Genomic DNA, 13,163 nt, shown 5'->3' with positions numbered 1-13,163 from the left:
TTGACTATCCCAAATCAGTCCTTGCCTTTCCAAACACATGTACATCCTGTCCCTCAGGATTCCCTCCAACAAATTGCCCACCACCAATGTCAGGCTCACTGGTCTATAATTCCCTGGCTTGTCCTTAACACCTTTCTTAAATAATGGCACCATGTTAGCCAAACTCCAGTCTTCCAGTACCTCACCTGTGCCTACCGATGATACAAATATCTCAGCAATAGGACCAGTAATCACTTCCCTAACTTCCCACAGAGTTCTAGGGTACACCTGATCAGGTCCTGGGGATTTATCCTCTTTTGTGCATTTTAAGACATCCAGCACTTCCTCCTCTGTAATATGGACATTTTTCAAGACGTCACCATCTATTTCCCTATATTCGATTTCTTGCATGTCCTTCTCCACAGCAAACAATGATGCAAAACACTTGTTTAGTATCTCCCTCCTCTCCTGCGGCTCCATATAAAGGCTGCTTCGCTGATCTTTGAGGAGCCGTATTCTCTCCCTAGTTACCCTTTTGTCCTTAACGTATTTAGGAAATCCCTTTGGATTCTCTTTAACACTATTTGCCAAAGCTAGCTCATGTCCCCTTGATTTCCCTCTTAAGAGTACTCCTACTGCCTTTATACTCTTTGAGAAATGGCAAAAGGTACTAGACCCAGGCAGGATTCTGGCAATAATTCAGAGGATATGTGGCTCAGAACTAGTTGACAATCTGTTCCACTCCAGCAACAACACTGGCTCTACTCAGTAATGTGAACCATTGCCCAGGTGTTACTGTCCACAAAAAGGAGGACAAATCAAATCTGGTCAGATAGCCTCTGAAAGTCGAGGGCAAAACAGGGCAGGATGTATACACTTAATGGGAAGGTCCTATGGAGTGTTACTGAACAAAGAGACCTTGGAGTGCAGGTTCATAGTTCCTTGAAAGTGGAGTCACAGGTAGATAGGATAGTGAAGAAGACGTTTGGTATGCTTTCTTTTATTGGTCAGAGTATTGAGTACAGGAGTTGAGAGGTCATGTTGCAATTATACAGGACTTTGCTGAGGCCACTTTTGGAATATTGTGTGCAATTCTGGTCTCCTTCCTACCAGAACGATGTTTTGTGACAGAGAAAGGTTTAGAAAAGATTTATAAGGATGTTGCGAGGGTTGAGGGTTTGAGCTATATGGAGAGGCTGAATAGACTCAGGCTGTTTTCCCTGGAGCGTCACAGGTAGAGGGATTATCCTGTAGTGATTTATAAAATCATGAGGGGCATGGATAGGGTAAATAGACAATGTCTTTTCCCTGGGATATGAGCGTCCAGAATTAGAGGGTATAGGTTTAGGGTGAAAGGGGAAAGATATAAAAGAGACCTAAGGGATAACCTTTTCACGCAGAGGGTGGTATGTGTATGAAATGAGCTGCCAGAGGGAGTGATGGAGGTTGGTATAATTCTAATATTTAAAAGACTCTCGATGGGTATATGAATAAGAAGTGTTTAGAGAGACTGTCAAATGGGACTAGATTGTACATTACGTCAGAGTAATGTATAAACCCAATCATCTTCTGTTTTGCTTTCACAATTATCTTCCTTTGATCATAAGATCAGAACTGAGGATCATTCATTAATGATTACACAATATTCCTTATTTGCAACTCCTCAGATACTTAGATAATGCATGTTCACATGCATCATGATGTAATCAATACTTAGGTTTCGGTGGAAGTGAGTACTGCAGATGTTGGAGATTAGAGTCAAGAGTGTGGTGCTGGAAAAGCACAGCAGGTTTTGGCTGAGAATATACATTCATGGCACACAAGTGCCAGCACCACTTGAACAAAAGAGAATCTTACCAACTTCCCTATACATTTAATGGCATTACCATCATAGACACCCTCCTTATCAATATCTTAAGATTACCCTTGACCAGAAACTGAACTGGACTAGGGGCTACATGGACAGATTGGAGGCCAGAAATTCTGTGCCAACTAACTTACCATGATCACCCAAATTCCTGCCCAGGAGCTACAAGGAAAAGTCAGAAAGGTGATGGAATTCTTTCCACTTGTCTAGATGAAAGCAGCTCCAACAACACCCCAGCCATGTAAAACTGTTTTGGATGAAACAGCCCACTTGATTGGCATCTCATCTACCAATCTGACTGCATGCCCTCTCCCAACAATGCACAGTGGCAGCACTGTGTACTATACACAAGATACACTGAGGCAATTTACCAACGATCCTCCAACAACAGTTTCCAAACCCTTGAGCTCTTCCTTGAAAGAGGAGGGCAGATAATGTATGAAAACCCCAGCACCTGAAGCTTGTGTCCAAGCAACACATCATCCTGACATGAAGTTAGTTCACAGTTCCTTCAGTGTAATTGGGTCAAATCCCTGAAACTCTCTTACTAACAATACTATGGGTATATTTATACCCCACGAATAGCAAGGGTTCAAAAAGGCAGCTCACCACCAATTGGGGAGGTAGACAATAGATAATAGGCAATAGGTGCAGGAGTAGGCCATTCTGCCTTTCGAGCCTGCACCGCCATTCAATGTGATCATGGCTGATCATTCCTAATCAGTATCCGCTTCCTGCCTTATCTCCATAACCCTTGATTCCTTATCCTTGAGAGCTCTATCCAACTCTTTCTTAAATGAATCCAGAGACTGGGCCTCCACTGCCCTCTGGGGCAGAGCATTCTACACAGCCACCACTCTCTGGGTGATGAAGTTTCTCCTCATCTCTGTCCTAAATGGTCTACCCCGTATGTTTAAGGTGTATCCTCTGGTTCGGCACTCACCCATCAGCGGAAACATGTTTCCTGCTGCCAGAATGTCCAATCCTTTAATAATCTTATATGTCTCAATCATATCCCCTCTCCGTCTTCTAAACTCAAGGGTATACAAGCCCAGTCACTTCAGTCTTTCAGTGTAAGGTAATCCCTCCATTCCAGGAATTGACCTCGTGAAAACCTACGCTGCACTTCCTCAATAGCCAGAATGTCTTTCCTCAAAGTTGGAGACCAGAACTGCACACAGTACTCCAGGTGTGGTCTCACCAGGGCCCTGTACAGCTGCAGAAGCCTCGGAAAGTCGAGGGCAAAACAGGGCAGGATGTATACACTTAATGGGAAGGTTTTTGCTTCTATACTCAATTCCTCTTGTTATGAAGGCCAGCATGCTATTAACCTTCTTCACTACCTGCTGTACCTGCATGCTTGCCTTCATTGACTGGTGTACAAGAACACCCAGATCTCTCTGTACTGCCCCTTTACCTAAATTGATTCCATTGAGGTAGTAATCTGCCTTCCTGTTCTTGCCACCAAAGTGGATAACCATACATTTATCCACATTAAACTGCATCTGCCATGCATCTGCTCACTCACCTAACTTGTCCAGGTCACCCTGTAATCTCCTAACATCCTCATCACATTTCACCCTGCCAACCAGCTTTGTATCATCAGCAAATTTGCTAATGTTATTGCTGATATCATCTTCTATATCATTGACATATATTGTAAAAGCTGCGGTCCCAGCACGGATCCCTGCGGTACCCCACTGGTCACTGCCTGCCATTCCAAAATGGAGCCGTTTATCACTACCCTTTGTTTCCTATCAGCCAACCAATTTTCAATCCAATCTAGTACTTTGCCCCTAATACCATGCGCCCTAAGTTTACTCACTAACCTCCTATGTGGGACTTTATCAAAAGCTTTCTGAAAGTCCAGGTACACTACATCTACTGGATCTCCCTCGTCCATCTTCAGAGTTACATCCTCAAAAAATTCAAGAAGATTAGTCAAGCATGATTTCCCCTTCATAAATCCATGCTGACTCTGTCCTATCCTGTTACTACTATCCAGATGTGCCGTAATTCCATCCTTTATAATAGACTCCAGCATCTTTCCCACCACTGAGGTCAGACTAACTGGTCTATAATTTCCTGCTTTCTCTCTCCCACCTTTCTTAAAAATAGGTATAACATTAGCCACCCTCCAATCCTCAGGAACTGATCCCGAATCTATTGAACTCTGGAAAATAATCACCAATGCATCCACGATTTCCCGAGCCACCTCCTTCAGTACCCTGGGATGTAGACCATCAGGCCCCGGATACTTATCAACCTTCAGACCTAACAGTCTCTCCAACACCAAATCCTGACAAATATAAATTCCCTTCAGTTCAGGTCCTTCAGCCACTATTACCTCAGGGAGATTGCTTGCGTCTTCCCCAATGAACACAGATCTGAAGTACCCATTTAATTCTTCTGCCATTTCTTTGTTCCCCGTAATATATTCCCGTTTCTGTCTTCAAGGGCCCAATTTTAGTCCTCACCATTTTTTTGCCTTGCACATACTTAAAAAAGCTTTTACTATCCTCCTTTATATTCTTGGCCAGTTTACCTTTGTACCTCATTTTTCCTCTACGTATTTCCTTCTTAGTAATCCTCTGTTGTTCTTTAAAAGCTTCCCAGTCCTCTGTTTTCCCTCTTATCTTTGCTGTGTCATACTTTTTCTCTTTTAACTTTATATGTTTCTTAACTTTCCTCGTCAGCCACGGCCGCCCATGCCTCCTCCTGGGATCTTTCTTTCTTTTAGGAATGAACTGATCCTGCAACCTCTGCATTATACACAGAAATATCTGCCATTGTTCCTCCACAGTCATCCCTGCCAAGGTATTGCACCATTGAACTTTGGCCAGCTCCTACCTCTTAGCTCCATAGTTCCCTTTATTCAACAGAAGTATTGTCACTTCCGACTGTACCCTCTCCCTCTCAAATTGCAGATTGAAGGTAACAAATGCTGACCCAACCAGTGACATCTACATCCCATGAATGAATTTTTAAAATTGTAAATGCTCTCCTCAAGCCTAATGGGCATAGGCACTATTTAAGAAATGGAGAAAGATTGTACCAAATAGCGGAAATGGAAAATTCTTGAGATTTGAGAGATTACCTTTAGGGAACTGATTGCACAATTGATTGCAATAATCCCTGAACCTTTTAAAAGATGAAATAAAGTCAGAACAAGTTAAATTGTACACAATCTATTGAAAGAGAAGATCTAATGGACCCAAATGTTTTCTCTCTGTTCGTTTTATTTTTAAAATCAAAAATATATGATTATTTATGCACTTCTGCCGTGCCTGAATGAAACATATTGGTGAAAGAGATACTTGTCCTAAAGCAATAATGTTTCTACAATGCATGATTATGATAAATATTTTGTATAATTTTAAAAACTGAACCATAGATAATAAACATTTATTGAATTATAATCTCATTAAAAATATTACATTGTTACAGACAAAGTGACCACTTAGTTTATTAGAAACAGCAATAAAAAGAAACATATCAGAATGCCTTTGTCATACCAGTCTACAGCATTATATTTATAGAACTGGCATAGGCTAATTGAACTGTGGAATTCTTCTGCATTCACATTTCAACTCAAGAAAAACTTGGTATCTTAACTAATAACCATTCATCCCCTATGTGTCATCGAGTCATACAGCATGGAAACAGACCCTTTGGTCCAACTAGTCCATGCTGTTCCAAACCTAAACTAGTCCCATTTGCCTGCATTTAGCCTATATCTCTCCAAACCTTTCCTATTCATATAATTATCTAAATGTCTTTTACATTTTGTAACTATACCTGTATTCATCATTTCCTTTGAAAGTTCATTCCACACATGAACCAGTCTCTGTTACCCAACATGTCCTTTTTAAAACTTTCTCCTCCCACCTTGAAAATATGCCTGCTAATTTTGAACTCCCCCACCCTGAGATCAACACCATTGCTATTCATCTTATCTATGTTACTCATAAACCTCTTTAAGGCTATCCCTCAGCCCCCTACATGCCAGTGAAGGAAGTCTCAGTCTAATCAGCCTATTTTTACAATGCAATCTCTCCATTCCCGGCAATGTCTTGATACATCTTCTCTGAACCCTCTCCAATTTTAAAATATCCTTCCAATAGCAACGCAACCAGAACTGCACACAATACTCTAGACAAGGCTTTACACTGTCCTGTCCAGCCTCAACATGATGTTCCAACTCCAATACTCAAAGGTCTGAGCAATGAAGGCAAGCATGCTGAACTCCTACTTAACTACCTGTGATGCAAATATCAAAGAATTATGTGCCTGAATCGCTCGAACTCTCTGTACTACAACACTACCCAGGTAGTGTTATAATTGTATAAGTCCTACCCTTGCTTATTTTGCCAAAATGTAATACCTCACATTTATCCAAAATTAAACTCCATCTGCTAGTCCTGACCCATTTACCCATTGTGATTTGGGAGTGTGGTCTTGGGTATTCTCAAAGGAACTCTCCAGGAAATCTGAAACAGAAGTTAAATCATCAAAGGGAACAACACAGCTTACAAAGACCCTTGACAAAAGTAAAAGTTATTAGAATTTCTGGGAGCTGTTTTCAAACGGCAGCAGAAACTCCATTTCCATCTGCATGATTTGTAGTGCATAAGGCAAAGTCAGGATCGTGGATTTTTTTGGCCAGAGGAATTTACTGGAGAATTTTCTGGCCAGGGTTTCATCTCAATGTTTTACCCCCACCCACATGCCACCAATAATTTTCAAATGTTGATACTTGTTGGCCACCCAGCTTGGGCGGAGCAGATCCCCGTTACCTCCAAAGCAATAACAATTAAAGCGAAATTCTCTTACCACTTCAGGAAGCAGCTTTGTAGCAAGGTCGTGAATAGCTTTACCATAAATGCAGAGAGTTGAAATAAGAAATATAACACCCAAAATGGCACAAGCTCTGTGAAAAAGAAATGAATGGAAATTAATAAAGCAGCTTCAAATAACTTTTAGGACTGTTGTTCTAATGGCACTTTTTTTAGAATACAATACCATAAATTCATGGGATTAGATTAGATTCCCTATAGTGTGGAAACAGGCCCTTTGGCCCAACAAGTCCACACCGGCCCTCCAAAGAGTAACCCACCCCCCCTTCTGACTAATGCACCTAACAACTATGGACAATTTTGCATGGCCAATTCACCTGGCCTGCATACCTTTGGAATGTGGGAGGAAACCCACCCAGACACGGGAAGAATGTGCAAACTCTACACAGACAGTCACCCAAGGCTGGAATTGAACCTGGGACCCTGTGCTGTGAGGCAGCTGTGCTAACCACCAAGCCACCGTGCCACCCTCCAACATATACAGTATAGTATATGCAGGTGATTGGAGCAGTGTGTGATCTGTTCTGAACAATTGAAGTTATTGATTCAGGGTCTAATTCTGAACAACAAGTTGGTGAACCACCCTGTATTTTTTTTGAGAAATTACAGCATGGAAATTAGTTAATCAGCCTAACCTGTCCTTGCTAGAGTTCATCCTCCGTGTATGTGGTAATAATAATCATATGCACCTTTCTGCATTATTTTGTTCCAATTTCCTTTAACAAGGTGTACCGATTCTAAAATAATAGCATCTTCCTTGAGTCAATCTGTACATCAGTTGAGCCTTCCATGCAATTTCACAGCCCTTTGTATCAGTCAAAAAATATATATTTACTTTGTCCTAACCTAGTTACATTTGATCTTAATTCCATGTATCCGCGTTCTAGTTCACTCAATCATTAGTAATGGTCATTATCTATCTACACGGTCCTATCCCTTGGTAATCTTAAACACATTTATCAAATAATCTGTAGTTTCCTTTGCTCTGATAAAAAAAATTTCCAAGTACTTAATCATATTTATATTCCTACAACCGGAAGACATGTCAGTGAAAAGAAAAATAGAGCTGGAGTCACCCTGAAGGTCAAAAGCATTGATGGAAACTGATGTCTCAGACATGGATCTTTGAGGAGAGCTATATGACTAAAATATATCATCTATTCTTTCCAGAGATGTCCCCTTTGGGCGCACTGTCCTTCACCTGCCATCCTATTTCTTCTGCCCAATTTGCAATTCAGTTTAACAAGGAAATTGATACAGATTTTATATGGGACACTCCACATTTTGCTCAGTGTATCAGAAACATGTTGGGAGTGAGTATTGCCAGGTATGAGCAGGTGTTACAAGGGCATTGTAAACTGGTGTGGTTGGATGGAGCAGAAGAGCCTCCTGGTACAGGTGGGAGCATTTGCAAGTCAGAGTAATACAGCACAGAAAAAGAACCATTGTGCATCACATCTGCTTTGGTAAAAAGAACAACCAGTAACCATTCTATTCCCATTTTCCAGCACTTAGCGCACAGCCTTGGATGCCTTGGCATCACAAATGTACATTTGAATATTTCTTAAGCACTATGAGAGTTTCTGCTTCTACCATTCTTTCTGGTGGTGAGTTTCAGATTTCTATCAGGAAAAAAGTGGGCTTTACAAATCGTAGAATCCCTATGGTGTGGAAACAGGCCATTTGGCCCAACAACTCCACACCAACTCTTCAAAGAGCATCCCATTCAGACCCATTCCCCCAACCCTATCCCTGTAACACTGCATTCCCATGGCTAATGCATCTAACTTACACATCCCTGAACACTATGGCAATTTAGCGTGCACCTAACTTGCACAATTTTTGGACAGTGGGTAGAAACTGGATCACCCAGTAGAAACCCACAGAGACACAGGAGAACTTGCAAACTCCACGCAGACAGTCATCCAAGGTTGGAAAAAAGGCCTGGGTTCCTGGCGCTGTGAGGCAGCAATGCTAACCACAGAGCCACTGTGCCACCTGTTATTTGAATGTTATTTGTTATTTTATTCAATGCCTCCCATTCTCAATTATTCTAAACTTCAATCCTATTTGTTCCCTGTAGTCTTTCCCACTCACCTATCATTCTATCCTTGTCAAACTAAACTGGCTCAGTTGCTCAAACCCTCAAATTTGAGCTTAAGTCCCTGTATAGCCTCAGTGTTCTTCCCTCATATTTCTCAGAGACTCCCATAAGAAAGGGCCTGAAGTTGGGGCTGTGGTGGTCTTCAAGGACTCCATTATAGCACCCTGAGCTTACTGTCCCTCATCAGCTGAGTGCACTAGGGAGGAGAAGAGGAGACAGAAGAGGACTGCTGCACCTTGTTGTCCAGGTAGGCAAGGGAACATGATTACACCAGACAGTCCCCCAGAAGCAGGCAAACAACATCAGACAACAGTGTACAGGTTACGAATGACATACCCGTTAGCATTAGTGCCTGCAAAGTCTGCACTTGGCCAAGGAGAGAGTTACATCACTTTGTGAAATGTTGGTTGAAAGATATTTTCCAGTTGTGTTGGTGGCCACACTATTCCTGGCACTTTGAAGGTAACACTGGCTTTAAACATTTTTATATCTGGGTATTTCCAGCATCAGCCATTAGTTTTTGGGCATCTCAAAACCAACAGCTTGTCACTGCATCAAGGTAGTGATATATAATAATCTTCAGGCTTGCCAGTGAATTCATTGCATTTAGCGCAGGACAGACCAGCAAAGCTGAGAGATTGATTGTTGGATTCCCCAAATAGCAAAGGCCTTGCATCCATGTGGCAATCCTTTCTCAACAAATCAGGGTTCCTTTCAATCGATGTCCAGCTCATCTGTCACATTAAACAGAGAAATACCCAGTTTTGTTTTTCCCTTCTGGCTGGCTCTGGGTGGCATAGTGATTCAATGGTTAGCACTGCTGCCTCTCAGTGCCAAGGATCTGGGTTCGATCCTAGCCTCTGGCAACTGTCTGTGTGATGTTTGCATATTCTCCCTGTATCTGCGTGAGTTTCTTCCAGGTGCTCTGGTTTTCTCTCCAAGTCCAAAGATGTGCAGCTTAGATGGGTTTCCCAATTGAGATGCAGGGTTACAGAATTATCCCTAGAGTAGTGTAGGTCTGGGTGGGATGCTATTCAGAGGGTCGGTGTGGATTTGACGGGGCAAATGGCCTACTACCACACCGCAGAGAGCACAGTCAGCATCCTTGGCCTCTTGTGGACATTCCGTAACACAGTACAGTACAGGCACTTCAGCCCTACTCCAGGATTAAACTAACCCACAAACCATTCATTTTACTATCATCCATGTGGCTATCCAAGGGTCATTTAAATCTCCCTAATGTATCTGATTTGATACCACTGCTGGTAGTGTATTCCACACACCCACCACTCTGTGTAAAGAACCTACCTCTTGTTCCTCACATAAGTGGCTGTTGCCAGGGTTGGAAGTTTTGAGCTATAGGGAGAGGCTGAACATGCTGGGGCTGTTTTCCCTTGAGCGTTGTAGGCTGAGGAGGTTTACAAAATTATGAGGGGCATGGATAGGGTAAATAGGCAAAGTCTTTTCCCTGGGGTCAGGGAGTCCAGAACTAGAGGGTATAGGTTTAGCGTGACAGGGGAAAGATATAAAAGATATAAAAGCAACTTTTTCACACAGAGGGTGGTACATGTATGGAATGAGCTGCCAGAGGAAGTGGTGGAGGCTGGTACAATAGCAACATTTAAGAGGCATTTGGATAGGTATATGAATAGGAAGGGTTTGGAGGAATATGGGCCAGGGGAGTGGGACTAGATTGGGTTGGGATATCTGGTCGGCATGGACGGGCTTGATCGAAGGGTCTGTTTCCATGCTGTATACCTCAGTGACTCTATGACTCAAATATTGAACGCCTTAGGATTTTCCTTAATCCTACTCGCCAAGGCTTTTGCATGCCCCCTTCTAGCTCTCCTAAGTCTGTTCTTCATTTCCTTCCTGGCTGCCTTGTAACCCTCTAGAGTCCTGTCTGATCCTTGTCTCCTCAACTGTAAGTAAGCTTCCTCCTTCCTCGTGACTAGATTTCCATATCTCTTTATATCCAAGATATATATAGGACCTTCACCCTATCATCCCTTCCTTGCCTCAGTGGGATACTCGCACTTTCAGCAAGTGCTCCCTAAACAACCTCCATATTTCTGTCATGCATTTCCCTGAGAATATCTGCTCCCAGTTTCTGCTCCACAGTACCTACCTAATTGCACGGTAATTCTCCCGCCCTCAATTAAATAATTTCCCGTACTGTCTGCTCCTATCACTCTCTTTGACTATAGTAAAGGTCAGGGAGTTGCGGTCACTATAACCAAAATACTTCCACCCATAATGACGCTGTAGACAAACCCTCCTTGATGACCTCCCTCTCTGCAGCTGTGATACTGTTCCTGAGTGCAATGCCACTCCCCCAACTCTTTTATCTCCTTCCCTATTCCCTTTGAAACATCAAAACCCTGGAACTTCCAAAACTATTCCTGCCCCTCCCCCTCTGGCACGGTGGCTTAGTGGTTAGCACTGCTGTCTCACAACTAGGGACCCGGATTTGATTCCAGCCTCTGGTGACTGTCTGTGTGGAGTTTACACGTTTTCCCTATGTCTGCATGGATTTCATCTGGGTGCTCTGGTTTCCTCCCACAGTCCAAAAATGTACGGTGAGGTGAATTGGCCATACCAAATTGTCCATAATGTTCAGGAACGTGTAGGTTAGGTGCATTAGTCAGGGTAAATGTAGAGTAATAAGGTAGGGGAATGGGTCTGGTCTTCGGAGGGTCGGTGTGGACTTGTTGGACCAAAGGGCCTGTTTCCACACTGTAGAGATTCTATGATTTCTTATTTTATATCCAAGTGTCCGTATTGGCCACAACATCGTAACTCCAAGTACTGATTCATGCTGTAAGTTCATCACCCTTATTCCTGGCACTTCTTGTGTTAAAAGAGACACGCTTCAACCTGTCACACTAATTGCAACTTTGCCCTATCAATTGTCTATCCTTTCTCACAGACTCTCTTTACGCTGTATCTGCCTGTTCACCAGCTACCCTATCCTCTGATCCAGAGCTCCGGTTCCCATCCCCCTCCAAAACCAGTTTAAACCCTCCCAAGAACTCAAGCAAACCTCCAGCCCAGAATATTGGCGCTCCTCTAGTTCAGGTGCAACCCGTCTTCCTTTACAGGTCACATCTTCCCCAGAAGGTACCCCAATGATCCACATATCTGAAGTCCTTCCTCGTAACCCAGCTCTGCAGCCACATGTTCAGCTGCACCCACTCTCTGCGCCTAGCCTCACTAGCCTTTGGAACAGGTAGCAGTCCTGAGTTTACTACTCCTCTCATGCAAATCATTCTTCTCATATCTGTGGAATTCATTACCCCAGACAATGGTGGATTCCAGGACACTGGGTAAATTTAAGGAGGTGATAAACAAATTTTTAATTTGTATGAGCTGAAGGGTTATGGAGAATGGACAGCAATGCGGAGCTGAGACCAAGATGAGATCAGCTGTGATCATATTAAATAGCAGAGCATCTTGGGCTGAATGGCCTAATCCTGGTCTTTGTTTTTACATTAAAGTAAAAAGACCATTGTTATGAATCTTCCACTTTTCAGTTTTGTGCCCAATATACCTATTGTCTGCAGCCAGTGCTTTGTGAGGTTCTTTGTAAATGAACAGGTGTTAGATTACAGAAACATCTGTCCATAAGAATTTCCTGACACCATACATGTCTATTCATGCCACCTACTACACTTGGCCCACACACCCTCACATATTCTCATATTGGTCCATCCATAAAACAGTCACACATTCCACCTGGCCATTTGCAAGAGGCCATTCAGCCTCCTATGGCAGTTTGGACGATTTCACAGCTGCTGACCTCCACTGTGACCTTCATCCAGGCTTCTTAGTGGTGGGGCAGTCTCTGTTCCCCATTGTTGGCATGAGGACCTCCTCCTGATCAGTCACAGCCTAGAGGCAAACTCACAGGAAATCCCTGTCAAGCATTTGCCTGCCTCAATTACATATTGCAGTTGAAAACCTGCTAGTGCTTCCAAATTGCGCAGATTGAGTTTTTTTTTTCCTTGCCAGCTGGAAAGACAGAATTGAAGTGCAGAACTGAAGTCTTTCTCAAAGTATACCTTTGGAAGGTAAGTAGGATAGGTGTGCTCTGACACTTGAATAGTTCAATGCATGTAACATTCTCTCTCTGTCTTCGCTCTCAAATCAGTGTTTCCTCTGCAGTTGTCACAGCCTGTGCCAGGATGTCTTTAGGTGACAATGACCAGCATTAGAAGACAAGCCTGAGGTCTATGTCATAATGTCAGTGGTAGAAATCTTAGTGGCACAACTGCCAACTTGGCAGCCAATTAAGGACCATTGCATACCCCCACAGTATTTAATCCACTTTAGAAAGGGCCACCCAGCCCAGTGTAGG

At 42.9% G+C, this 13,163-nt stretch overlaps 1 protein-coding gene across 2 annotated transcripts in view; it reads right to left on the bottom strand.

The window, feature by feature from the left end:
- The window catches only part of tmem163a (transmembrane protein 163a), a 287,064-nt gene that overhangs the window by 37,423 nt on the left and 236,478 nt on the right, over positions 1-13,163 (bottom strand). For both annotated transcript variants that reach the window (XM_060827842.1, XM_060827841.1), the window contains one exon: positions 6,680-6,776. In XM_060827842.1, coding sequence (XP_060683825.1) covers positions 6,680-6,776 — 97 coding nt within the window. The remainder of the gene's footprint in view (positions 1-6,679; positions 6,777-13,163) is intronic.

The sequence above is a fragment of the Hemiscyllium ocellatum genome, chromosome 7 (assembly GCF_020745735.1).
Source record: "Hemiscyllium ocellatum isolate sHemOce1 chromosome 7, sHemOce1.pat.X.cur, whole genome shotgun sequence".
Taxonomy (NCBI): Eukaryota; Metazoa; Chordata; class Chondrichthyes; order Orectolobiformes; family Hemiscylliidae; genus Hemiscyllium; species Hemiscyllium ocellatum.
The sequence above is the reverse complement of the archived record's forward strand: the minus strand, read 5'-3'. Positions and strand labels throughout refer to the sequence as shown.